Source organism: Ascidiella aspersa, chromosome 7 (genome assembly GCF_963924565.1).
Source record: "Ascidiella aspersa chromosome 7, kaAscAspe10.2, whole genome shotgun sequence".
NCBI classification, from domain to species: Eukaryota; Metazoa; Chordata; class Ascidiacea; order Phlebobranchia; family Ascidiidae; genus Ascidiella; species Ascidiella aspersa.
This window is the reverse complement of record NC_139453.1, coordinates 29,193,726-29,219,392: the sequence shown is the minus strand read 5'-3', so window position 1 is coordinate 29,219,392 and position 25,667 is coordinate 29,193,726. Positions and strand designations below refer to the sequence as shown.

The 25,667-nt window shown below is 37.9% G+C and overlaps 2 protein-coding genes across 2 annotated transcripts in view; one reads left to right on the top strand and one right to left on the bottom strand.

The window, feature by feature from the left end:
- LOC146138840 (histone-lysine N-methyltransferase 2C-like) overlaps positions 1-7,250 on the top strand; it is a 79,858-nt gene extending 72,608 nt beyond the window's left edge. The window contains exons 83-89 of the mRNA XM_083394704.1: positions 178-337; positions 1,264-1,400; positions 1,915-2,045; positions 3,409-3,580; positions 4,922-5,112; positions 6,032-6,140; positions 6,570-7,250. Coding sequence (XP_083250830.1) covers positions 178-337; positions 1,264-1,400; positions 1,915-2,045; positions 3,409-3,580; positions 4,922-5,112; positions 6,032-6,140; positions 6,570-6,662 — 993 coding nt within the window. The 3' untranslated portion in view covers positions 6,663-7,250. The remainder of the gene's footprint in view (positions 1-177; positions 338-1,263; positions 1,401-1,914; positions 2,046-3,408; positions 3,581-4,921; positions 5,113-6,031; positions 6,141-6,569) is intronic.
- A 1,847-nt stretch (positions 7,251-9,097) lies between these two features.
- On the bottom strand, positions 9,098-18,325 carry LOC146138839 (bile acid-CoA:amino acid N-acyltransferase-like). The gene is made up of 6 exons (XM_083393448.1): positions 18,199-18,325; positions 17,048-17,159; positions 14,366-14,464; positions 13,623-13,723; positions 12,344-12,581; positions 9,098-10,661 (listed from the first exon to the last, which is right to left on the bottom strand). The coding sequence occupies exons 2-6, from the start codon at positions 17,121-17,123 to the stop codon at positions 9,880-9,882; spliced, it is 1,296 nt and encodes a 431-aa protein (XP_083249574.1). The 5' UTR covers positions 17,124-17,159; positions 18,199-18,325; the 3' UTR covers positions 9,098-9,879.
- Between the last annotated feature and the right edge of the window lie 7,342 nt (positions 18,326-25,667).

The window sequence follows — 25,667 nt, the reverse complement described above, 5'->3', positions numbered from 1 at the left end:
AGATTTTCGGGTATTGTTGCTTTTTAGGTCTTATTGTGCGTTACCAAAAATTGTCTTCTTTTAAAATGTATCCACACTCTACTTTAGCTGTTTTCAGACTATTATGTCCGCTATATCAATTCAAAAAACAAGATTCGACGAAATGTCCCCAGGGAATCAATAACTTTTGTGCTTTAGAACACGCGCAAGCGTTGCAAGTACATGTGCATGATCAGCGACAAAGACGGCAAGCCGTTCTTCAGCACCCGCTACCAACCTGTGGCCAGCAGGAACAAGTCCGTCGAACAAGTGGCTATGCAGGGGCAGTGGGTGGAACTGGCCGGAGCCAATGTCAACGGTAAGCCACGGGGAAAATATCGTTTAAGATAACTGCTTCAAAGGTGTTTATCTGAGTATTTATCTGATATTCGTTTGCCCTGTGCCAATGTTAACTTCAAGCCACGGGGAAAATATCGTTTAAGATAACTGCTGTTAAAGGTGTTTTTCTGATATTCATTTGCCCGGATCCAATGAATATCGGCTCCGGCCCGGTACTATCGAACATCACTAGTTATAAACGTAGCTCTTTTTAACGTAACTCATTCGCACCAGACCTTGAGGTTAGACACTACTTAAAAGAACATGCCGTAAAATATTTTAGTGTATTATTAATAATTTGAGCCATATTCTTTTCTTCTCACGTTTACTCAACGTTACTTTTGCAACAATCGACTATACGCCCTTAAAGTATCTCACGGTCAAATTTTGGAGGTTGCGATCCAAAATTATCCGACACAGTCTTAACGTAGCTTCTTCCCATCTTCTTTTCCGACTTAACTTGAGAAAACGTGGCGTAAAATATTTTTGGTTTACCATTATATCTTACGTGCCTGATCTGAACCATATTTTTGCTCATCAAGCCACGTTACATTTACAACAATCTGTTACTATACTCCAGTGTTTCTCAGCCTTATATGACTTGCGTCACTCTTTAGAAATAGTAAATAGATTTCGGCACCCCTACAAGATTTTTCTGTGCATATTTCACTAAAATGTTACAATAAACGGAACTGGAACAGCACACATTAACTCTACACAACGTAGGAAGTTATAATTGGATTTATTCCACTCTAATCTTCCACGAAAATTATAAGATTTGAGTGAAAATTAGATTCTTAAAGATTCCCAAATATGCCGCGGCACCCCGGTTAAGAACCACTAAACACCCTTTGAAAACGAACATAAGCGTTATAAAACGTGTCCATTATCTTTCCTCCTCCTCAGAGCAATGGCTTGAGATCCTCCAGCAACTTGTGACTCTTCGCTCCCAGCAGAAGATGCTCAAACTCTTCCCGGCTTACATTAACGGGGAGAACATCTTCGGACTCACTTCCCCGGTTGTCTGCAGGATCCTGGAATCGGTGAGTTTGAGATTACTAGATGTAGTTTTGAGCTAATGGCTGCAATTTTGAGGATATTGTCAATTTTTACCCATGTTCAATGTCAATATCTGTTTTAAAGACTTGTCCCTGATTTTTAGGTCTAACAAGGCTAAAAAATTGATTTTTAGATTCTACAAACGCCAAAAAGCAAGGCCTATTTTTAAGATGTCTTGGCAAATTTTACGCATGTCCAATGTTAATATTTGTTTTAATAACTTAAAACGTTGTAAATACACAGTAAAATTAGACCTGATTTTTAAGCTCTAAAAATGCTTAAAAATAGATTTTTAGTCTTTAAAAACGCCTTAACAGGAGACCTACTTTTCAGTTATTCAAAATTCAGGTCCATGAAAAAGCTATAAATTGGTTTCAAAAGGTCTTTGAAATTATTTTAAATTTTCCGGCAACTCTGGCTTAGACGGAAAAGTATTTCGGTCTTACTTGGCCATAATACCCCCCAATAACCCCTAAACCCCCATATTTTAACCCCCAGCTTCCCAACATCGAGTTGTGTGCTTCTTACAAATTTCGCTTCGGACGATCACCGCTGCTCGAGCTCCCTCTAGCGATAAATCCGACCGGTTGTGCGAGGACCGAACCTCACATCAAGCAGAGCAGAAAAAAGTAAGTCGTCCCCTCCTCTTTTGTGCCTTTAACAAGATTTTTTTAATTATTTTATTTTTTATTTAACGAGGGCGCTTTATTCCTATTCATTTCTTGACTAATATCCTTTCTAGATTTTTTTTAACAAATCAATACCTTAATGTGTGATACTCGTTTGTATAGAAAATCGTATTGAAATGGGAAAGTTGTTTTATGAAAAAGGGAAAATTCTCCCAAACAGTGCGAAGACGGGCAAATATGTTAAGGTCTGAGATTTATTCAAGTTCAATCACAAAGCAGTAGTTTTTATTTATTTGAAGCTACCAAAAGTTTAAAGAGGAAAAGAGAAATACCAAGCAATATATAAGTAAGGATTGCAGATTTTTTATAAAGCAGATATGAATAAAACAAGCACGAATGAAATAGAACTGGCGTATGTGTCGAGCATAAAAAGGTTGTTCAGCAAACATCCACAAAATAGGTTGGCAGTTGTTTTAAAGTTAAGCAGAAAATTCAAATTCTAGTTTGTAGCTCAGTTGCAAGTCTATAGTATTTTGGCCACGTTCTTGTGCAGGGAGAGCGGCTATTACGTCATAAGGCGCTTTGTCAGCAAACAGTGGACGCGAGCATTCTACAAACACCCGATGTTCACCAATCACAAGAGACCTCGCTCGTTCTCAGCCAATCACAGTCGAGCTCACGGCCGATTAGCCAATCACAGCGAAGCGCACGTTTGTGCAGCCAATCAGGGCAGAGTACAAGCTTTAAAGACTCCCAGGCAGCGCTGGGGTGGAATACGAAGAGCCAATCAGAACCTGGGTGAAAGGTCATCGGGCCTTGACCTTTCAACCGGCGACCTTTCGGCATTAGAAGAGAGGCAGGTGCATAAATATGAGTTGCGTTAGCTTTACAGTATATAAATAACAATGAGTTAAACCAGGATCAGACATTTTTTATGGAATATTTTTTTTCACAGTTAAATTTTTTTTTTTTTCCGAATGGTGGTTGGAGGTTGTGGTGAGAACATCAAAGCCAGGTATCGATTTGAACCTTTTGTATTATTCCCTAAAATGAATAAAGAGATATTTGAACCTAGGGTCAAAACGCTGCCTACTTTTGTATGGGCTTTGATATTCTGACTACATTTTTCCAAATGTTTTTTAAAACTAGTACCGCTAGCTTTTAAATCTTGCTCAGGATCTTAATTAATCTAACTATTTAACCAAACCAAAACGGCTACCAAGTTTTGGGTCGTGACCCATGGGTTAAAAACACTAATGTAGCTAATAAGAAAAGCAGGGTGAACATTTTTTATTTTTTCAATTGTATTTTATATTTCAAAAAAAAAATCCAAACTTGAACATCAACTTTTATGAATCTACAGACCGCACACGTTGATCAGCAACCTGATAAGCGAGTACTACGAGTCAAGTGGTATCGGGGACGCATCTTCTTCCATCTACGGCAAGCACTTCGTACACTCCAAGTCTTCCCAGTATCGTCGTATGAAGCAGGAATGGAGGAGCAACGTTTATCTTGCAAGATCACGTATTCAGGTGAACTTTTTCGCAAAATTTAATGCAAATGTCGGCTGTATGATAATGGCCGAAATCCAATGGAGAAAGTAAGCCAGAACGTTCCAGAACGGCGTTCTTATAATATTATATATTTTTTTAATGTTTTTTTGCAGTAATGCCACTTTTTCACAAGGTCATTCCGCCATCTACTTGATTGTATTTAAACTAAGATTTCAGTTGCATATCTGTGCACGGCATCGAACAATAATCTCAGGTTTTCTCAGGTTATTGTTGTGCAACCCAGTTTAACAACGAATTCATCAACCCCTGTCATTCACTCCAGGGCTGAAAAATGTTAAAATTTACTCCACTTTTTGTTTTGAAGCGGATAAAAGCGTTTAAGCTCCGTCCTTGTGTTTTATTTTGAACTAAAAAGTAAGCTTAACCCCGTCAAATCGTTGACAAACCATTTTAACCCTTCCAAAAACACGATAACCCCCGATTTTCACCCTCATCGGGCCTTGCTATGTTTTGGGGAGGATTGAAACGTTTTAACTCGGGCCTAGTTGTGGTTTCTTCTTTATTACTAAGAATAAAAGCGCTTTTAGGTTTATTGTCACTTAAAAAGTGAGCTTAAGCCCATCAAATCGTTGACGAGCCGTTCTAATCTCTACGAAAACACCAACCTCCTCGTTTTTATCCTCTGGCCTAGGGCCTTAAAGTGGATGAAAACGTTTTACTCCGTCTCCGGACCTGTGTATACTTTTGAATAGATAAAAACGTTTTATTGTTGAGGAACCGTTCTAACCCCTTCAAAATCTGCAACAACCCCCTTTTTATCCCCCAGGGTCTGGGTCTGTTTTGAGTGGATAAAAACATTTCAACTCCGGCCTTAACCCCATAAAATCGTTGACAAACCATTTCAATCCCTACAAATCTTCACCAACAACCCGAGTTTTACCCCCAGGGCCTGGGTATTGATAAAAGCGCTTTAGAACCTGCCCGGTTGTCTATTTAAAAGTGGAGCTTAACCCAGTCAATTAGCTGCTAACCAAGTTAACCATTTACGAAATCATCAACAAGCCCCGATTTTTACCCCCCCCCCCAGGGCCTGTATAACAGCGTATATGTTTTTGTTTGGATAGGGGGATTCTAGCTCCGGTCTTAAACTCGTCAAATCGTTGACAAACCATTTTAACTTCTACAAACCATCACCAACAACCCGAGTTTTATCCCCAGGGCCTGGGTATTGATAAATGTGCTTTAGAACCTGCCCGGTTGTTTATTGTCGATTGAAAGTGGAGCTTAACCCTATCAAATCGTTGACAAACCATTTTAACTTCTACAAATCATCACCAACAACCCGATTTTTACCCCCAGGGCCTTGGTCTATTCGCCGCCCGGGACATCGAGCCAGGCACGATGGTGATCGAGTACATTGGGGAGTCGATCAGATCCGAGGTTGCTGAGAAGCGTGAGAAGCAGTACGAGGCTGCCAACAGGGGAGTCTACATGTTCCGGCTCGATTCCGACTACATCGTTGACGCTACGGTATCCGGCGGACCGGCCAGGTGACTTGCTTTTCAATTCTACGTGTGCTTTTTTTGGTTATAATTTTGGCCATTTTTGGTAGAAATATTCCTGAAAGCTTTGGTTTGCTGGGCTTGTTTTTTATTTTTAATTCCGACTACAGTGTAGACTCGACGGTGTCGGGTTGGCCAGCCAGGTCATTTGCCTTTTCTTTTTTTAATAATACTTGTGCTTTTTTGATAAAAATTCAAATTTTTAGCCATTTTTTTTTTTTCGGATAAATATTCATGAAAGTTTTGGTTTCTTTTTGTTTTTTTATTTACGACAAGAATTCGCTGTAAAGTTTACTCTTTTCAAAAAGTTTTTTATTTCTAACTTTTTTGTTTTTTTAATAGTTATTTTCTAGTCATAAAAATATTAAACATGTATTTTCTTCAAACAAAAACTTATCCACTTCTTTAAAAAGTCAAGTCGAATGTTAAACCACAAGGTTTTAAAAAATCTTTAGTTTTAACATAATACTATAGTATGCGAAATATTTTTGTAGTTGCAGGTAATCTTTCGGTAATATTTTTAAATACGTCTTGTACGTGTAGACGTTAAATTTAATAAACAATATTAGCTTAATTTTGAATGTCGAAGCCAAAAAGGTCGAGTAGATCGACATCATCTTGATTAAGACGTTTCGATACGAGCTTGTATCATATTCAGTTAATGTGACTAAGAAGTAAATCAAAGCATCGCTTATAAAAGCTGGGACGCAATTGTTACAATTCTGAGTTTCCATAGACGGAGCGTTAATTAGCCGGAACAAACGCGTCCCAGCTTTAAAAGTGATACTTTGATTTACTTCTTAGTCACAATAATTTTATTCAACGGGCAAAAAGTTTATGTGCAAGTGTTAAACAAAAGCGACCGATGTGCGCTGTTTTAAATACGATGTTTGCATTTGGATTACAGGTACATCAACCATTCTTGCAGTCCAAACTGCGTAGCCGAGGTTGTTAACTTTGAGAAGGAGAAGAAGATAATGATCATTTCCAATCGGCATATTCTCCGAGGAGAAGAGGTAATAATGGATTAAGCGCTTTATCTATTAAACCTGCATCGCTTATTAGTAAGGCAATTATTTTTTGACTTAAAAAACGAGAAATTTTGACTTAAAAATTAAAAATTCGACAAATTTTGACCTATTAGAAATAAATTGATTTAAACAACATATTATAAGTACTGCATTTGTGTCTTGGCGTCGTCAACCACACGTTTTTTTTATTTTTTGCTGATTTTGGAAAATTTGTCCAATATTTGCGATTAGACTTTTACAAATTGCACTTTGCTTTCTTATCAGCTAAGAAATTGGGTACTGCGCATGCGCACGTCGGACTCGGGACTCGGTTAGGAAGTCTTACTCGAGTCCGACTTAAGAAAAATTAACCGACTCCGTCGAGTTCCAAGTCGGACTCTGCAGCCCTGTTTACAACTATTGTCTTTCTTCTAGCTCAACTACGATTACAAGTTCGACTTCGAGGATGAAGGCAACAAGATTCCCTGCCTCTGTGGCGCCATCAACTGCCGAAAGTGGATGAACTAGCGACGCCGCTAGATGTCGGTAAAGACTAACTCCGTTTACAAATTTATTTTGGTGTCACCCAAAACGCGTTTAACGCCGAAAAAATCGCGCTTCTTTCAAAATACAACGTTTTTTTCTATTTCGCGTTTGTATATGCCGTAGCTTCTGTGTATATATTAAAAAAATAGAGGCTGAAATGCTTGCAAACCTCAAATTTTTTGCGTCAGAAACCCAGTGTAATACCAATCCTTGCGTGTTTGGGTCAAAATCTTTCCCAAAGAGAAATTAAAACTAGTGGCAATTTTTCGAAACGACCTTACTTTTTAAATTTCGACGTTTTTACAGCATTTAGTGCTTTAAAAGGGAAGGAATGAATTCAGAAAAATCCTTTTTGACCTATCTTCTGCACTAACGTGTCTTTGCTTGTTTTCGAAGTTTTTCCGTGACCCCGTGTCTGCCCTTTGACCCCTGCTTACGTCATCACTTCTATACTGCCGTTTTCAGTTTGGGTTCTAGAGGGGAAAACCCCTTTCCTAACCCCAAAACTATATTCTTTCGTCGGTGTGCAGTTTTCATTGTCGCTTGTGTAAATAAGATCACAGAATAAAAGACCAGTCAAAAGTGTCCCTAGTGTGGTTATACAACGTAAATTAATTGAGTTTAAGGCGTCAGTGGCATTTACCTGAGCATATTTACTGTCAAGTGTTTATATATAGCTAAGGAAAACAGTTTATCAAGGATCTTTAAAAATAATGAGTTCCAATTAAACAGGTAGGGTATAAACACGTACCGTACTTAAAGTTATGCTAAGCCACAACGTGAATTCGTTAATATTTTTTCAGTATAACAGCCATGGTCAATTGGATTGGCGCTAATCTATATAAGAAGCCAGTAGCCAACACGTTGGTCGCCACATTTCACCTCGATTGCGTCGAATATGTGTTACGTCATTACAGTAGCTGCCGCACACAAGCGGAACATAAAAAGCACCACTTGTTGTCTGGACAAGCCCAATAGAGCGTTCTTTGAGGTAGAAAATCAACCTCCATCGTTGGCTTGGAATGCAATTAACGCTCAAAGTGCTTAATAAGTATTTTTGTGACACTTTGATGAACCAGTCGATCGATAGTCTTTAAAAAATATTCCAGTCGAACTACAGATCGCTTTTTAAGCTAATGAACATTAATGCTCGCGTAAATACTTCTATAAATTGCCGACCAAAAGAATAGTTTTGCAACTTAAAATTCGACAATTCATGAAAATGTTTACGTAAAGCGTGCTTTTAAATTTGATATTTGTTGTTCTGACCGTTTCTTTATAATTATAACTATGTGAGTCCCGGTTAAGGAAATTTATTTAAGTTTTCTATGCCTTGAATAGCCTTGGGAACTCTGCTTCAAAATTAAGGCAACTTTGTTGATTGCTACTAATTAAAACCTGACAACCGCCACCAGCTGTTAGGGTAGCCTACCAATTTAGTTCTTCAAAGCTTTCTGATCTGTTTTGCTAATGGTTTGTTGTTTTTTAGCATAATGGTTGGAGGTTGTAGTAAGACGTCGTAATATAATAGCCCATAAAGAAGTGGAAACTATTTTGAAAGTTTCGAATAACTGTTTATTCATTTTTAGCATAGTTAGCTACTTCTATATGGGCTTTGATAGTCTTGTTATGTTGACCTAAAATCGACGAAAGGACTTAAAATATCAGATGGATAAAGATATAACGACAGCAAACTATGCCTTGCATTTAAGTTTGGACAAACTCACCCAAATGAAACCTAACGGTAAGTTGACATTCCTTATTTCCGCAATATTTAAATAAAACATTTTAGTGTTAATCGTAGTATAAAAACAAATTGATTAGGCTACTGGCTTCTTGTATCTGTATGTAATAGTGGAAATCGTGTGCACTATGGTAGTTATATTTTACACTTGTCCCTAACAATGGCTTTTTCTGTCGTAAGAATTAGCTGCGATTGGTATGGCTCCTTAATGGACATTTTTTGTCGTTGCTATTATTCAAAACTAAGTTGTATTACCTAACTTTATGGCGTGGCCCAATGACCATAAAACTGGTAACTGCTAAATGATTCAAGTGATGTATACAAAAGGATTGGCCATAAGCAAAGGGAAGGGAATTCGATGAAAATTGAACTGAACAAATGACTCCACTCACTCAACAAACATAATGTAACAGACAGGGGTTATTATGCTGCACCGTTAGTACGGCACCCCGGACCTGTGCGTTGATTGCCGTTTTGATGTTATTCAATAAACTGAAATACGTTTAAAATATTGCTGTGGCTAAGCGGTTGGAACACGCAACCTCAATAAATAGGGTCGATTTTAGCATAATAAGCTTCAGCCCCGACAAAACCAAACTTAGCCCTGTTGTTTCACTTTTGCAGTCGCATAAAATAAATAAAACTCAGTTTAGCATTTTTTTAAATTTATTGAAATGCTTGTATACAGCATAAAGTTTGAAAATAGCGAAATAAAACCAATACAGGCGTGAAATTACACAACCAAGCTGTAGCCCATATACGGAAGAAAGTTTCTCTAAAATATCTACTAAGTTGCTATTTTTGCTTGTTTTAAACGATAAAGTTACTTTTATTGCTCAGTAAAACATGTCGTTCTGAAAAAACTAAAACAAACTGTTTGCGTTTAAGTAATATCACGACAGTCATTTTTCGCGTTGATTCACTGAGGTGGAAAAATGTTAAGTCATCTCCATAGATTTTAGAAAACAAGTTTTTCGTTTTTGGCAACGACATTTTTGAAAGTTCGCCGCTCTTTCTTTCATCTTTCGCGCGTGAAAGGATTGTTTCAGTGAAGAAAAAAACACAAACTTTCGCAAACAGAAACGAATTTTATTTTTCACAGACATCACGTGTGACGTCATAAGACTAGTGTGACGTGATAAGACGTAATCACTCACGCCCGATAAATATTTATTCTTGAACTCAAAAAGGATTTTTCGCGTTTTTTGGAATCCCAGTTTTGTGTCGTCATTACGATTTCTTGTGACGGATGGCATTTTCATGACGTCACCACTGCTATTCCTACGTCATATGCCAACGTCCTCAGTCTATTGTCCAAGAATTAAATTTCCCGAAGAAACGCAAAACCCCGTCTAACGCAAAGAAGATCTTAGCGGACTGCTTTCTTTAAAGATCGATTTGATTGATAGGACGTCATTGGCGCATACGTCATCATCCGCTTAAGTCATCAACCGCTTACGTCATCAGCCGCTTACGTAGGAAGTCCATTTGCAGCCGCCAGCAGCCTTCTTGCGCGCGACAGTGTTCCAGCGTGGAACCGCCGCAGCTAAGCTCGAAGTCGAAGCCCTTACCCGGCTGAAAAAGCACCGAGCAGTGGGGTGAAAAAGGGGGCTCGAGCATGTGTCCAGCCCTAGGGTAATGAGCTATCTCGAAGTCAGGGTGACCTGAGTTTTTGAGCAGAATTTCAGCTTCTTTCGCGCAGTATTCGGCCGGTGAACATCGGTCATCCGACCCTGCTATGAAAAGGTACGAGGTGCTGTGCTTCTTGTAGAAGGGAAATAACCCCTCGAGTTTGGCCTCGGCCTGGCCTGGAGGCGGCAGGGCGTATAGGCGCCGCAGTTCGACCGGGCCCGGCGGTATTTTCACCGTTTCGTCGACGCCCATTTGACGCCATTTTTGGTCTTTGTACGTAATATCACCGCAAGCCGCGTTAATGCTGCTGTTAAGCCACACGAGACAGCTGATGTCGTCTAGGCAACTGGCCATGGCCAGGGCCACCTGGGCGCCCTTACACACCCCAACGAGCCCGATACCCCGGTCCCCGCGCACCAGGGGGTGGTTTTTGAGGTATTTTACCCCCTTCTCGAAGTACTCCAGATCAAGGTTCTTAGTGAAGGTCTTTGGAAGTCCTGGGACCCCGAAGTAGGCCAGGGTCAGTGAAGCGAAACCTTGTGACGCGTGGAGAGCGCTTTTGAACTCGAGTACCCCCGGGAAACCACCGAACAGGTTGAGGATTCCTTAAAATGGAATAAATATATTTTAGACTTTTATAAACTTCTCGTCTTTTAACAAAGAAATAAATATTGCCACAAAATATGGCATCATCATCAGTCTCTAGATAAAAACAATAACGAAACAATGCAAACAACAGAAACTTGTTGGTAGCAATTCAAAGTAAAAGTAAGGGGATAAATATATTTTATTTATTTGTTAGGATAAAGGCTTTATATTGGGTTAAATATTTTATTTTATTAAAGAAAATTTTGGAAAAAATCGAAAAAATGTTTAACAATTCAGGTTAATTTCCGTAGAATTCTATTCAACAGACTTGGATAAGCTTGGTTTGAAACAATTTAAAAAAACATTACAATTGTATAAATACTATACGATATGGTATTTCTGTCACGTTTGGGCTTAATAGCTTTAAACTTAAATATTTAGACTGTATTGCCTGACGCAAGAATTTCTGATTTTGCAAGAAAAAGTCGAACAAAGCCTTAACGGTTACGCAAATACGCAAAGCGCAGACGAATGTTGCCCAAAACGTGTCGGTCGTGAGAAAATCCAAGCCCCTTGCGTTTTTTGGGCCCCTTGCGTCTAAAGCAGAGGTTCTTGACTGTGTGTCATTCAAGGAAACAAGTGTGACAACCAATCATTTAAAAAAAAATTGAAAATTGCGAAAAAATGCAAAAATAAACGCTGGCGGTTACGCATGGCGCACATGCTACAATGCAATGTTTAAAGTGACAACCAAAATTACAATTAAACGTTTTGTTAATGTTTTGCTACGCATTACGACTATGACGAGGCCCCTCACGTTCAACTTTAAAGAATTTCTGTTTGTGAGAAACCTTTGGGGTTACGCATGGCGCACACAGACTGTTGCCTAAAACGTGTCGGTAAAAAAATCCCCTCGCCGACTTTCACGTTCTCACACAACGCTCACAGAAATGTAGAGTCGAAACCGGTAACGCAACGTCGGTAAATTCCGGCGCAAATTTTAGCTGACGTGCAGAATTACGTTTTCAAGGTGTATGTGAAAGCCTGAACGGTGGTACAATCGAAACTTTCGCTAACCGGCGCGGAATTTTAAAATTGCTCTTACGTAAGAAGGAAGTTGTACAATATGACCTATTGTGTTTAAGGTGCTTTTTAGGGTACTTTTTTTGCGGTGCCGAAATCGCAGTGGTTATGTGTTTTTTCTTTTTCGTGCACTTTCTGACGCAACCTGTGCGGAATCTCATATTAAGTCGGTGGTTTTGAATTTTGTTTTCATTGTAAATACCCTAAAAAACAGTTTTTGATTTGGGTGGACCATGGTCGACGCGTTTAGACATAGCGTCAAAAAACAAGTAAACATAAGAAACCTGTTGCTTTCGGTACAACAAATATGAAACTAAAAATAAAAGTCTAAATATTTGGAAAATAAAAGTAAACGGTGGCAAAGCGTATTTTTATTTAACTTATTTATATAACCAAATCGTTTCCTTTTTTTAAATTATACACTAAGGGTCTTCATCGACCCCAGTAAAAATAACCTTTATAGTAAGACGTAGTAAGAATATCAAAGCCCATACAGAAGTAGATATCATTTTGAACGTTTCGATTATTTATTGCTTTTCAACATCTCATTAATATAAATTTGCAAGTAAACAAAAAATTAAGTTATTTTAAAACACGCCGATTTTTTTAAACCCACCTGGAAATGGTCCTTCCCCCTTGGGTAAGAACAACACCCCCACCAGTCCGTCACATTTCACTTCCACCCTTCGAACTCCTTCGCTTGCAAAGCTCCTCTGCATTGAGGTACAAGCCGCGAAACCTCCTTCCTTGACGCAAGCCCGCAGCTCGCTTACGTCATTTATGACGTCATCGGCCACATAGAAATCATACTGGCGGGGACGAAGCGCGTCCTTGGGGGCGAATCGTGGAAGATACTGCGCAAAAAAGGGGGTGTTTAGGCTATTTTTAGTTTTGTGATTTAATACAGTTGTTGATGATAAACTTGGGTAGTTGTATAAAGGTAGAAAGTGAGGTTTTAGCCCAGTTCAATTTTAAATACTTTTTTTTAGGTTATTTTGTTTGTCACAGATTTAATTAGTGTAGAGCTTTAGTGTCGACTAATGCATTAGGCCGCGGCACTTGACTTGGGCAGCTGGTGACTATAGGACTTGCTATTTTGAAAAAAAAAATTACTCGTTTTTAAGTCATTTCAAAATGAGTTGTTGACAACACTGGTAACTTGTCACCAAAATGAGCCAACAAACGCTTTTAAAATGCTTCGTAAAATCTGGCCAAACTTGTGGGTGATCTGCTGTCGCGCGATGTCTTTTGAGCGATTAGGAAAAGTCCCCAGTTTTTTTTTGCTGCCCAGTGGCCCGTAAACGCCTCCTTTCTGTCTGCTTGCAGCTTGACTTGCTCGAATATGTTTTGGCTTTTTTTTACAGGAGCTACCCGATAACTTTGTTGCTAAATTTAAGTTGGGGACATTTCGTTTTCTCTGCGTTTATAGCCATTCGGTCCTAACTTGACATGCTTTATTTATAGGTCTTTATTTTCCGCAACTTGATATAACGGGGTTTGACGAATTTTACAAAACCGTTTACGCATGTGTCGGTTTAAAATCAAATCTTCAAAAGAAATAATCTAAAAATGTGCCTAGAAACTTTCAATCGAAGCGTCATTCATTCTTCAATGATAACAACAGTAACGAACTTTAATAAACCTATATACGTCTAGCTAAAACCTTCAATTAATATGCTTCGAAGCAGTTACTGTTATCATTCAAGTTGATTTGTCAATTTTTTCGAGTTAAATATAGTATTTATATGAAAATATGACGAAAATATGTATGGCCTTTTTATATTCCTACTCAGAGTAACCGCTTTACTTTTCTTTAGTTATTGTTGTAATCCAATAAAAAAAATACACACGCTTTTTAAATGGCCAAGGTTTTGCAAATTTCTCATAGCACTAACCTTGCCAGTGGTGAAGGGTTGCATTGACCAGAAGAGCCCCATCGGTTCCACGCCGGTAAAGGAACCCCCCAAACTGGGATCGCTGTCGAACTCCACCGACCCTGTAAAAGACGGCGATTTAATGGTATATTTTTTTTGGAGCATAATGGTTGGAGGTTGTAATAAAACGTATTAAGAATTTCAAAGCTCATACATTAGTAGGTAGAATTTGGAACGTTTCGAATAACTCTTTTTTTCATTTTCAACCCGCATTTCTCCTTGTTTCCGTCTTTCTACTGTCTGCATTAGCAATATATTTATATTTAATCAGTTCCTTCTCACTACGTTGAAAATGAATAACAAGTTATTCGACACGTTCAAAATTATACCTACTTGTGTATAGGCTATGGTAATGGTATATTGGTCTTAATAAGTTATAAAACTTTTCACGACTGAATGAAATGCTTCATTTTCTTAGAAAAAACAACTAGAAAGGGAATATTTGTGACTAAAATATCGAGTATTTTTCTATGAACAAATTGGTGATTGATTGAGAATGAAATGCACGTAAGAGTTCGGTTAATTTGAAACGCTTATCGTTTAAAGTAAAATACCTAAACATGTATTTTGAATAGAAAAAGTGCAAAATCCTTTTTATCAAATTCGCTGGTATTAAACTAAATGAACCAGCGGTGTGTTGAGTATGCTGTTACAATGTACTAAATCCTGGGAGCAAAAGAAACAGCCAAATTTTTTTTGTTTACCTGTTTCCGATGTTTGATAATACGCGTAGCTCTCGAAGTGTGACGTAGCGTTGATACGCGCCACTGCGTACACCGTGACTTGTTGGTTTGAGGGCAAACCTGTAATAAACAAGTTTGCTTTTAAAAACTCCAGTTTTTTAATGACTCAAGTCAATGACTTGTGTACTTAAGTCATGGTTTTTAAATGACTTCACTGGACTTAAGTCTTTTGACCAAAAGAGTTGACTGGACTTAAGTCTTTTGCCAAAAGAGTTGACTGGACTTAAGTCTTTTGACCAAATTACTTGACTTGACTTAAGTCTTTCTTGCAAATGACTTGGGTTAAAATTAATGCTTTTCATACTGCATTGTTTTTATAAAACTGGGTTATTATCTCAATTTTTCTACATAAGTCAACTTGCTTGCTATGTCGCGTTTTTCATATTTTTTAGTTATTGCTCGTAATCGACGAGTTTACCAATTTACGCAGTTTACTGTTTAATTTTTATGACAAAGATTTGAATGCCGCGATGACGTTTTAAAAGATGTCATTTTTATTGGTCTGATAACATCCTGAGTGACTTCCGTGATACCAGGTGACAGCTGTGTTGCTAAAAGACAATTCCGTTTGCGAGCTAATATCTTTGACCTGTGGAATGTCGTTACATTTAATTAAATCAGGACGTGTCGCCACTGTAAGCTCAAATCCAGAAGTACGAGGTTTCAATATCTCCATATTGATTGACAGATCGTATTTGGCCTAAGCCCTAAACGATCATTTCCTATCCAATTTCATTACATCACGATTTTTCTGTTTGCGATATTTTACAAAGCGAATGTTTTCTCAATCAATGTCGGCTTTTTTGTAATGTCAACATCAAATGCATTTAAATCAGTCCGAAATAAACATTTAAACAGTTAAACAGGAATGCGCGAGTCAGCCCCCGGTGGGACGATTTTAGCTGCTTTTTGTAGACTTGTAGACTAAGTTTTATGTTTAAAATCAATGGGTTTATTGCTGTTTGATTCAAAGTTAAAAAATACTTTCATGTTTTAGATACTAACTGGGTTGGTGTGATAAAAGAACAATTATTGCCAATAATAAAAAAGTAATGTTTTGTAGTTCTTTGCATTTTGTTAGTTTGCTAAAAATCCCTTGTTTATTTTGTATATTTTTTTATAGACGTTCTTCTAACTCAAAAAACAAACAGGACGAAATTTTGTTCACGCAAAAACGGTTTCACATTCCTTCGTAAGGAACAAGGTCGAAACTGACCCGCCCCTGATTGAAAAACCTTTCATCACTTTCCGAAAAAGCACAAAAAAACGCAGTAAGTAAACAGCAGCTTATGTGCAAAGTGCAAACGACCGTAGCCTAGTTTTAGTGGGTTTCAGGCGTTTTTAAGATTGAAGATTTAATTAATTTTTGTGCATCTTTGCAAACATCGAAAAACAAAATAACAAAATGAATAACACAAGGACAGCGAAAGGACCATTCGGTCATCGAGTCGAGCTGCCCATTAAGACGCTGCATGTCCGTCGTTTAAACGTTCTGCTTAAAGTAAAAAAGCGCATTGAGTAAACAGCCTATGTGCAAAGTGCAATTGACCGTAGCCTATACATTTCGTGGTCTAGAACTAGAGCGCTGTTAGACGCTGCATATCCGTTATTTAAACTTTCTACTAAGAGATTTTCAATGAAGCGGGAACGTATATATTTTGCATGGCGAAGTTGTCCGTTTTTTCGTGTGAGAACGCCAATTCCGTCACGTTTCGCAAACACACCGCCTTTTGTCTGCTTACCCTTTCCCCGCATTCCCGTGAACCTCCTTGATCTGTCAAAATGATTGACTTGTTTACGGCGGATTTTTCGTGTCATGAAAGAAATGCGTCTCGCAGTTGGAAAAGTATAAACATTTTGGCGCAGCTTTTTTGCAGCTTTAAAAACGAGGCGGTCAAACCTTTCAAAAAAAAAACAATATATGGTTCTCACCATATATTTTTTCTCTCGGTGATAGTCTAGCTAAAACAATGAGCTTTGTTTTGGTTTTTTTGGACTTTTCTTTATGTGTACCCCTAAACAAATATATTCGTTCACGTAACCATTGGCGGCATGAATTTTTTACGTCATACATTACCGTCATAAAACAGGTAAACTGAAGAAACCTGTTGTTTTATGTCAAAAAACATGAAGAAAAAATGTGTTTGAAATAACACCGAAATAGGACTAATACCTAATGGTCGTAATAACGTCTAGATCGAAATAAGTCCTAAACTCGTCGGAATAAGATCTAAATGGCAAGAATAAGGTCTGTACCACCTTTTACCAAACCCGAAACCCTAACTTCATCAGTAAGTCCCCTAATAATTCAACCCTAACCAAAGTTCTAACCTAACCCATTACCAACCAATAACGCCAAACAGGGCCAAACAATGCAATGCGACAAATTTAGGACTTATTCCCACAGGTCTAGGTTTTATTCAGACAATTTAGATCTTCTTCTGTCGTTATTATTGCAGCCAATTTAGCTTTATTATGATGTTGGTGTTAATACTACGGTATCACAGAGTAATTGTTAGTTGTCCTATTGTGTGCTCCCTTTTCATTTGTAAATTCTGTACGCAAAGCAGTTTTTGGTTTGTGAAATCGCTCGGTCAAACAAGATTTTATTTCTAAGTTTGTTAACGGTCACTGCGCACTTACCATGTATTGAGATGTTGACCTTCTGGTCAAATTGACTGACATCGGGTGAAACAAAGTGGGCACCGGTTATCGTCATTATTATTGGTTTTATCTCTAAACAAGGCAATAATTCCTGAAAAAGAATAGTCAAATTAAAGGTAAACGGTTGCGAAATATGTATTAAGAATATCAAAGCCATACAGAAGAAGGTATCATTTTGAACGTTTCGAATAACTCTTTATTCATTTTTCGTCGGGCGGTTATAGGCTACTAAGTGTTGAAAAACAAACTATAACTTTTTGCAAATTTTGAAATGAACAACAACTAATTTCAAGACGACATGCACAATATTTTTACATGCGTGTCTTCTGCAGTCGTGCGTTATGTATTACTATGTTATTTACCTGGGACATGTTATATCTTAAATTTACCTTGGATATATCAGCTGCATACCTAAATGCAAGCGCTGTCAAACGGATTGACAAGTCTACATCCAATCTAAATCCCAGCGTTTAAAATAAGAACAGGCAATTGTTCATAATATCCGCCGCCTGCTATATGGTCAAGCTTGCGTAAAATTTCGACCTTAAAAAACCTACACCGCCTCACCGCTATTACTTATAGCTTAAGCTCGCTTCTGCATTGCTGAAGCCAAACTCAACGACAAACTATGAACCGGAACATCGAAAGGCCGCAGACGTTGGCCTTTCGTGTTCAAGAAAAACGTTTATTTTTTGCGTGATGCAAGCACGTTCAATCATTTCCAATTGCAGTTGGTCACGTTTTGTTTTCCGTTAGCTTTTCGTTATTTTGAAATGGGTTCGGTTCCATTCATGTCTCTTGCAAAATAACATAAGTACCGTACAAGACAAATCATTTCAAACAAAACGAACTTATCATAGTAAGAATATCAAGGCCCATATAGAAGTAGGTAGCATTTTGAATAAAGAGTTATTTGAAACGTTAAAAATGCTACCTACTTCTGTATGGAGCTTTGATATTCTTACTACAATATCCAACCATTATGCTCCGAAATCATTACCAAAGGTTAACTGTAACATTACAATGAACGAGATTGAAAGAGCACATTAACTATGCAACAAGGTTAAAAAAAACCTTTTTAATTTTTTGTTACTTTTATCGTATACAAAAAAATGTATCAAGAAGCTTACCAATAGAGCAAAAATTGCAATCCTAAATAATTGAACTTATCTCTCGGCACTCTTGAGCCTTAAAATGGCACCCAGAGTGCCGCGCCAATCAGGATAAGAACCACTGGCCTGCAGCTCAAGCTCAAACGAGACAGGGCCCGCGTTGGGCGACAACCTTCTTTTAAGCTGCCACCGTTAACCCACCGTAACCTCAACCGCTTTAAAATCGTGGGGCTTTCTCGAGGAAATACCCCCGGCGGAATAGCTGAATGCTTCTGGTAACTTTCCAAACTTATTCGCCTATTTGCGTCATTTGTTGCTACGAGCGGCCAATAGGTTGAGAACATACGCTGATCCAGGGGTCGTAAAATTGCCGACACGAAGCAATAAATGAGGAAAACTGTGTGGGATTTATTGTCACGAATATCGGGCAGTGTAAATCCGTTGCCAGCCTTTGTTCTGCATTAAGGAGGTCCGATAATATCGGATCGTAGCCGATACCTGACGTCAAGTGGTAGTATCGATACTCGTCCGATAATATCGGATCGTAGCCGATACCTGACGTCAAGTGGTAGTATCGGTACTCGTCCGATAATATCGGATCGGAGCCGATACCCGATACCAAGTGGTAGTATCGATACTCGTCCGATAATATCGGATCGTAGCCGATACCTGACGTCAAGTGGTAGTATCGATACTCGTCCGATAATATCGGATCGAAACTGATGCGCGATGCTATGTTGTAGTATCGGTACTCGTCCGATACTAGGCTGGTATCGGTGCTGATTTTTAGTCATAATTTGCCATCCAAAACAGTGATTTCTATCACAAAAAGCATTTACCAAAAAATATTAGAATAACAACTGTAGCCTCTTAACACCGAGGCAAATGCTGCCCTAAAACATGAAAAAAAAACAGTTTGGACGTTTCTATCATCTTATTTTGCTTGTTTGTGCGCAGTAATGACGTCATTAGGTATCGGATGGCGATAGTTTTTCAAAATATCGGGTTTTAGTATCGAAACTTTAGGAATCGGTCATCCCTAATCCGCACAGACCTTTTTTTAAAGATGTACAAACTATTTTTAGGAATTCTTACACTCCACGGAAAAGATAAATATATTCCCTTGTTGTACAAACAAACTACTCTGTCGTTATTGCGCGAACTCACAACACTAATTTCCTGACAATTTATCGTTGGCGGATGTTTTAAAAAATAGTTTCTATTCTGTTTCAAATAGTTTCTATTCTCACCCCGAGTCTTTGCAAAAACGTACCTGTACGGCCTAACCTCTATCTTAAAATTGTAACGTAGCCCTACATCAAAATATAGAAGAAAATCGCACTAAGATTTTCACAAAGTGCTTTACTGCAATGTCAGAACGAACGAAAATAACTGTGCGAAATCTAGAAAAATAATTCATGATGTATTGCACCTTGATCTTGTTTACAAATGACTTAACCTGGACTTATTTTTTATACTATAGACTTGACTAAGACGTAAGTCATTTTAAAATAATTTAGTTTACAACAATGCTAGTTGGACATATGTTACTTTGAATAATCTTTTAAATGTAATTATGTTTGCAATCTATTGCGATGCAGTCGAATTTTCTGCAATACGTACGGTATGAAGCAAGAAAAGATTCAGACAATAATTCGTGAAGCTGTTTTTTTTTAAAGCGGAAAAACGTCAGTCGTCCTTAACTTTTAAACGATGTTACCTCCGCCTGTAGTTTTGTATTATTTTCTTATTTTTGTTTTGCTGCAATATATTTTTTAAGAAAAGAATCCAAGTTTTTAAAATAATTGATTAAAATTTAGGTTCTAATCCCGGGGTAACTACATTAATAAGTTCGCGAACCATAGCGTTCTAGTCATTGACTTCTTTGTCTTGCAAAGTACATAAACTCGGTACAAAGGTCGCATTTTATTACCAGATTGCTTTCCAACAAAAAAAAAAAAACGTTGCAAAATATGTGCAGTCATTCCGGCCCATTCATTTACCTACAAAACTTAGTTCCTGGCGCCGCTTTCGGCCAATCAAGAACGTGCGGTTGCAACGTGATTTTGCCACCGGATGAAACACTCGAAAAAAACACGGCTTCAAGATTTTACTACGTCATGGTGCGAACTCGAAGAGGTTACCAGACTTAACAAATTCGTAGTTTGCATTTTGATGTTAAACGTGCGCCGAAACGCGCCAGAGATAATTTGGCGCAAGGCCCTTTGACCAAGTAAATATTATCACGCAAACTATGTTTGTAATGTTGCCAATTAACTGTTGATTATTTTGTTTGCGATTTATTGATCGGGCGTCATGCATGAAAGGGCAATATTTTGCAGTATTGTAATTCGTTATGACCTTTTGACCTTTGCGTGTTTTATTTGGTTTAAGTCGCCCGAAAAAAAAACTGCTTAAATTTGCTTAAATTACAATTATGTGTAGCTTGATAATGAATTGCAAAGCAAAAAGGTCATGGGGGAGATGAGTCGAACGCTTTGACAAAATAAGGAGGCGTCCCGGGGTAATCTTTCAACAGGAAACTACATTGCACGCGGGACAGATCCCGGCCCGCAGTGGTAATTCGATCGGCCTGCGACATTTTCGATAATAAAGATAAAGTAAAGATTAAATATGTGAACCGCAAATCAGTTTCATTGGAAAAAAACACAGAAACGTTGGGCGGCCCCTATTTTAAATTGCGGTCCTGTCAAAGCGCTTGGCTTTGCAGATAGACGTTGCGGAAAAACGTGCATAGAGAGCCACACGACCTCTACTGTCCAGCCAGTTATAGACCTCGCGTGCGCTAATTCGTGTTTTGGCAAGGATTTAAATTACATTGCATGTGGAAGTCTGGATCAGGGTTTCTGAACCCATTAGTTGCACCCCAAAACAGAGTCGCCTTTTATATGATTTGGTTGGGTCGCCGACTACAGTAGTTAATTATGGTTGGATTTGTTCAATACTTGATAAAATTGCGATAAATAAGTCAAATGAAGGCATGGCCAATATTTAATAAGTTCGAACTCATTTATAAGTCTCTAAATATTATATATGTAAATATATATACAATGTTCAGTGAAAAGATATGGGTCGCCAAGGTAAACTTTGTGCAGTGTTTCTCAACCCGTTGGTCCAACCCACTGTTTCTTGCCCTTTCTTACTTCAGGGCGCACCTAAGATCCATTTTAAAACGTCCTGGTGAGTGAATTATACCGGTATTTTCATTGATTTGCTGGCATAGTTTCACTACATGGGCTTTATAGTTGCATATCTTGATTATACTGTGGAATCAATGAGATAGAAAAGCAAAAAAATATATGTTTTTATATATATCAAAATGTTTGTCCGTTTGTTCGCGGCGCACCTGGCGACCTTCCATGACGAACCGGTTAAGAAGCGCGGGTCTAACCGGTAGGAAGTTAAAAAAAATAGGTAAATTTGCACCATGTAGTGATCTAGCATAACCAAACAAACCGATCTTTTCAAAGGCATGTGTTTTAATTTCTCCATGTTAAAGAACTAAATTACATAGATATATCCTAAAAAGATATTTCAAACGTTACAAGTCACAAGCAGATCAGGTGTACACACAGCTGGCCTATGTATCTTCAAAAGGTGGTCAAATATTTCTCGTTGGCCATCTATCACTAAACGAGGCACAAAACGGTGTTCAGTTGGGGTACGCTAGGAAGGATCTTACTCACGGCTTAACTTATTTGCTGAAGACCACCCACGATCCATTGCACGTGCATTCTGTAAGTAGCTTACTGTCTTGATGAGAAAAAACGAAAAACCTCACATCTACGAAAATAGGGCCACAGGAGCATTGCAAGTTTGAAGCACCTGATCCAATAATGCTGAGTCGTACAATACAAACACTAGTCATACAGGAAGCAGATTATTCCTCCTCGTGCAGTGGCGTAGACAGCCGAAAATCTTTCGGGGTGCATGGCCCCTGTGCCCCCTGGCTACGCCTATGCCCTCGCGAAATGTACTGCGCCATGGAAAATGCGTAAAACTACAACGCCATTGCAATCGGGGCAAAATTGCACTTGCAATACTGTGTGTGGGGTCAGGGGTGGCGAACCCGTTCCGACACCAACTGACGTCACTACTATGCTTAAACAAGCAAAATAGATAAAATTAAACGTCCAAAGGTTTGCGAAGTTGTTAGGCCAAAATTTTCTTCACAAGTTTTACCAATGATACTCTATAACTAATGAGTATTATTGGTTTTACATAGCCTTAGAGCTAAGGCGGCTTTGTTTTAACAGGCGTTTATTACACATTTACAGTAGGAACGAATCAATCAGCTAGGGCAGGGATGGCGAAACGCTGACCCGCGGGTCACGAAATGACCCACCACAGATATTTTATAACCCCGTTAATTGTCTCTCTATAGATTAGAAATACAAAAATGTCAATCATTTTCAGGAATAGATAAATGCAAAAACAATTTCGTTAGATAGTTATATTAACTTACTATTTATTCATAAATTTACCGATTTAAACTCATTGGATCGAAGATTATGGCTGAAAGTTATAACTCAAGTAAAAGATATTATAAACGCAACATATAGCAACTAAATTGTTTTACCTGCGAAAATAAAGATACATAACACAATTGAAAACATTGCTTAATGAACAAACTTCATTTCAAACCAACTTATTTGTTTGTAAGGCTTAAGTCAAATCAAGCCATTTGCTCAATAGACTTGAGTCAAGCTAATTTTTTTCACTTGAAGACTTTAGTTAAGTCCTATGAAAATAGTAACTTAAGTCAAGTCAATCATTTCCTCAACATAGTTAAGTAAAGTTAAGTATTTTGTCTTAAACGGCTTAAGTCAAGTCATTTGAAAAACAGTGACTTAAGTCAAGTATTTGAATTAAGCCATTACAACACTGATGATCACACCCAAAGCATTAGGTTCCATTCTGCGCTTCGATGTTGTTACAGTTTACCCAAGTCCACTTTGTAAGCACCCCTCTTCCGTTTGTTTCCACCCCTCGTCAGAGAAAAAGCACGAAATATCCGGCTATTGTTGAGCCGGACACGTAAATAGGCCTTGCCACCGACTGCGGTCTCTACGGGGATTTTCATTTCAAAACACACGACGCCGTGAATAAAACCTTCGAAACCAGCGGTTATTAAGCCTTGGTCCGTAGACCAGTTATTAGTCTATCGCGAAGTTTTAAATTCTCTATATTTTGATAACCGATAGGGTCGTCTTTTATTTCGAAAAAGCAAAATGAGTCTTCCAAGTCAAAAGTATGAGAACCACTGTTCTAAACATAACGATCATAGTGAAAATTAAAAATAAACTGCTGTTATTTTTACCTTCATGAATGACCGAAAATAGGAGTCATTTCATTAATTGTCAATCTTTGGTGTATAGCATTTAGATTTTTAATTCATTTTTATTAGATTTTAACTAACAAGAACTAGGTCAAATACCGACATTTTTTTTATTTGTTATACAAATGCTTAAATTCGCGCAAAAATGACACAACGTAACTCATCAATGTGCTAAGAGCGAAAAACAAGAAACTAGTGTACATTAACAACCACCCTGACACCTTTTTACCAAAGAAATCAAATTAGAACTATTTGTTTTTTCACTATAGTTGTTCAAGCTAAGTCCGTTTTTTTAATTGTTAAAAAAAAATTAAAAATGCTTAAAATGTAAAACATTTCTGTTTCTCAAAGCATTGAGAGCTTTATTTCGCTTCTATTACCAAGACCAAATGCCTGTATTCTATTACACGAATACAAAACCTTAAGTTCGTCAGCGAGAGACAACAAATGTGGTTAGTTAGGTTCCTGCTTGGCGCAGCTTAAATCGAAAGTCATCTCGGTTCATTGGCGAGTTCAAATACCGAGTATATTGTGAGCATGGGAGAAACTCATACAACTAGGCTATAGGTGGTGCTGTAAGGCTTGTGATTGACAGAATATCATTTGCAAATGCACAGAGAATTGCTAGTGATTGCTGTATTAATCCTAAATATATCAAATGTTTGTCAAAGTTACCACTTCTAAAGGCATCATTTCTGTTTAAAAACGCTATGATAACTTATCTATCTTTCAGCCAATTCGAAATACTGCTATGGATAATTAATAGGAGCTTCCAATTTGTATTAAATTGATAACTAAACTACAGGTGATGCTGTGAGGCTTGTGATTGACAGAATATTAATTATTTGCAAATGCAGTAAGAATTGCTAGTGATTGCTGTATTAATCAGTGGTTCTTGAACTTTTTTACCGGGGACCCCTTACATTTTTTTGCTTCGCGTCGACCGCGGTCATAAATTGACGTCACAATACAAATAGACTATTGACGTCACAATGCAAATAGATTAAAAAAAATTGCTGATTTCAGATCGAAAAATGTAAAGTTAAATGAAGTCTAAATACTTTCACTACAAAAACGTTTTATTTTTTATTAAATTCTTTCCTTTGAAGAATTGATTATTTTTTAAATATACACTAATATTGCAATATGGCTTTCATGGACCCCTAAAAGTAGTTCATGGAGCCCCAATGGGAACATGGACCCCAGGTTAAGAACCCCTGGCCTAAATATATCAAAGGTTTGTCACAGTTTCCATTTCTGAAGCCGTCATTTTCATTTAAAAGCGCATTAGTGCTTTTGCGATAGCAGGGTGGTAACGGAGCCGTTTCCCCCTTTGTCTAAAATATCAGTATCGGAATGAGGTGTTGCATCGAACATCCCGAATCAAGAGTAAACCAGGTTAATGTAACCACTTAAAATATGGGTTTTTTAGAGCGTGCTTCGGCGCTTCTATATGATCAATTAGCTGTCTTCGCGGCGAGTGCAAACTAAAAACGCTTTGCATTAGAAAAAAATATTCAATCACTTTAAAAAACAAGCGTGCTAAAAAGCCCAAAATTTGTTGTTAAATTTTTAGAGGTTATTTCTTCAAGAAAAGCATTTTCATTTGGCAGGCTTGTTTTCGCAATTCTTGCTTTGTCTGTTTGTCTCGTAATAAAGCAGGTAAAAACACTCGAGTAGAAATTGGAAGTTCCCAATCCAAGTGCAAATTTATTAATCGCGACGCAACATCTGTCAAAAAAGCCCCTAGCATGTTTAACGAACACCTTTTGAGTTTCGGTTTGTAGGTTAAACAAGGTTAAGTAATCCTATATCTTAAAACAAAACCCCGTCTTGCTTAATACTTGGTTGTAAGATACGCAAGCTCTTGCCAGGTTACGGATCAACTAAAAAAAAAAAAAAAAAAAAAATTTGTCCTCGTAATAAAGCAGGTAAAAACACTCAAGTAGAAATTGGAAGTTCCCAATCCAAGTGCAAATTTATTAATCGCGACGCAACATCTGTCAAAAAAGCCCCTAGCACGTTTAACGAACACCTTTTGAGTTTCGGTTTACGGGTTAAACAAGGTAAGGTAATCCTATATCTTAAAACAAAACCCCGTCTTGCTTAATACTTGGTTGTAAGATAC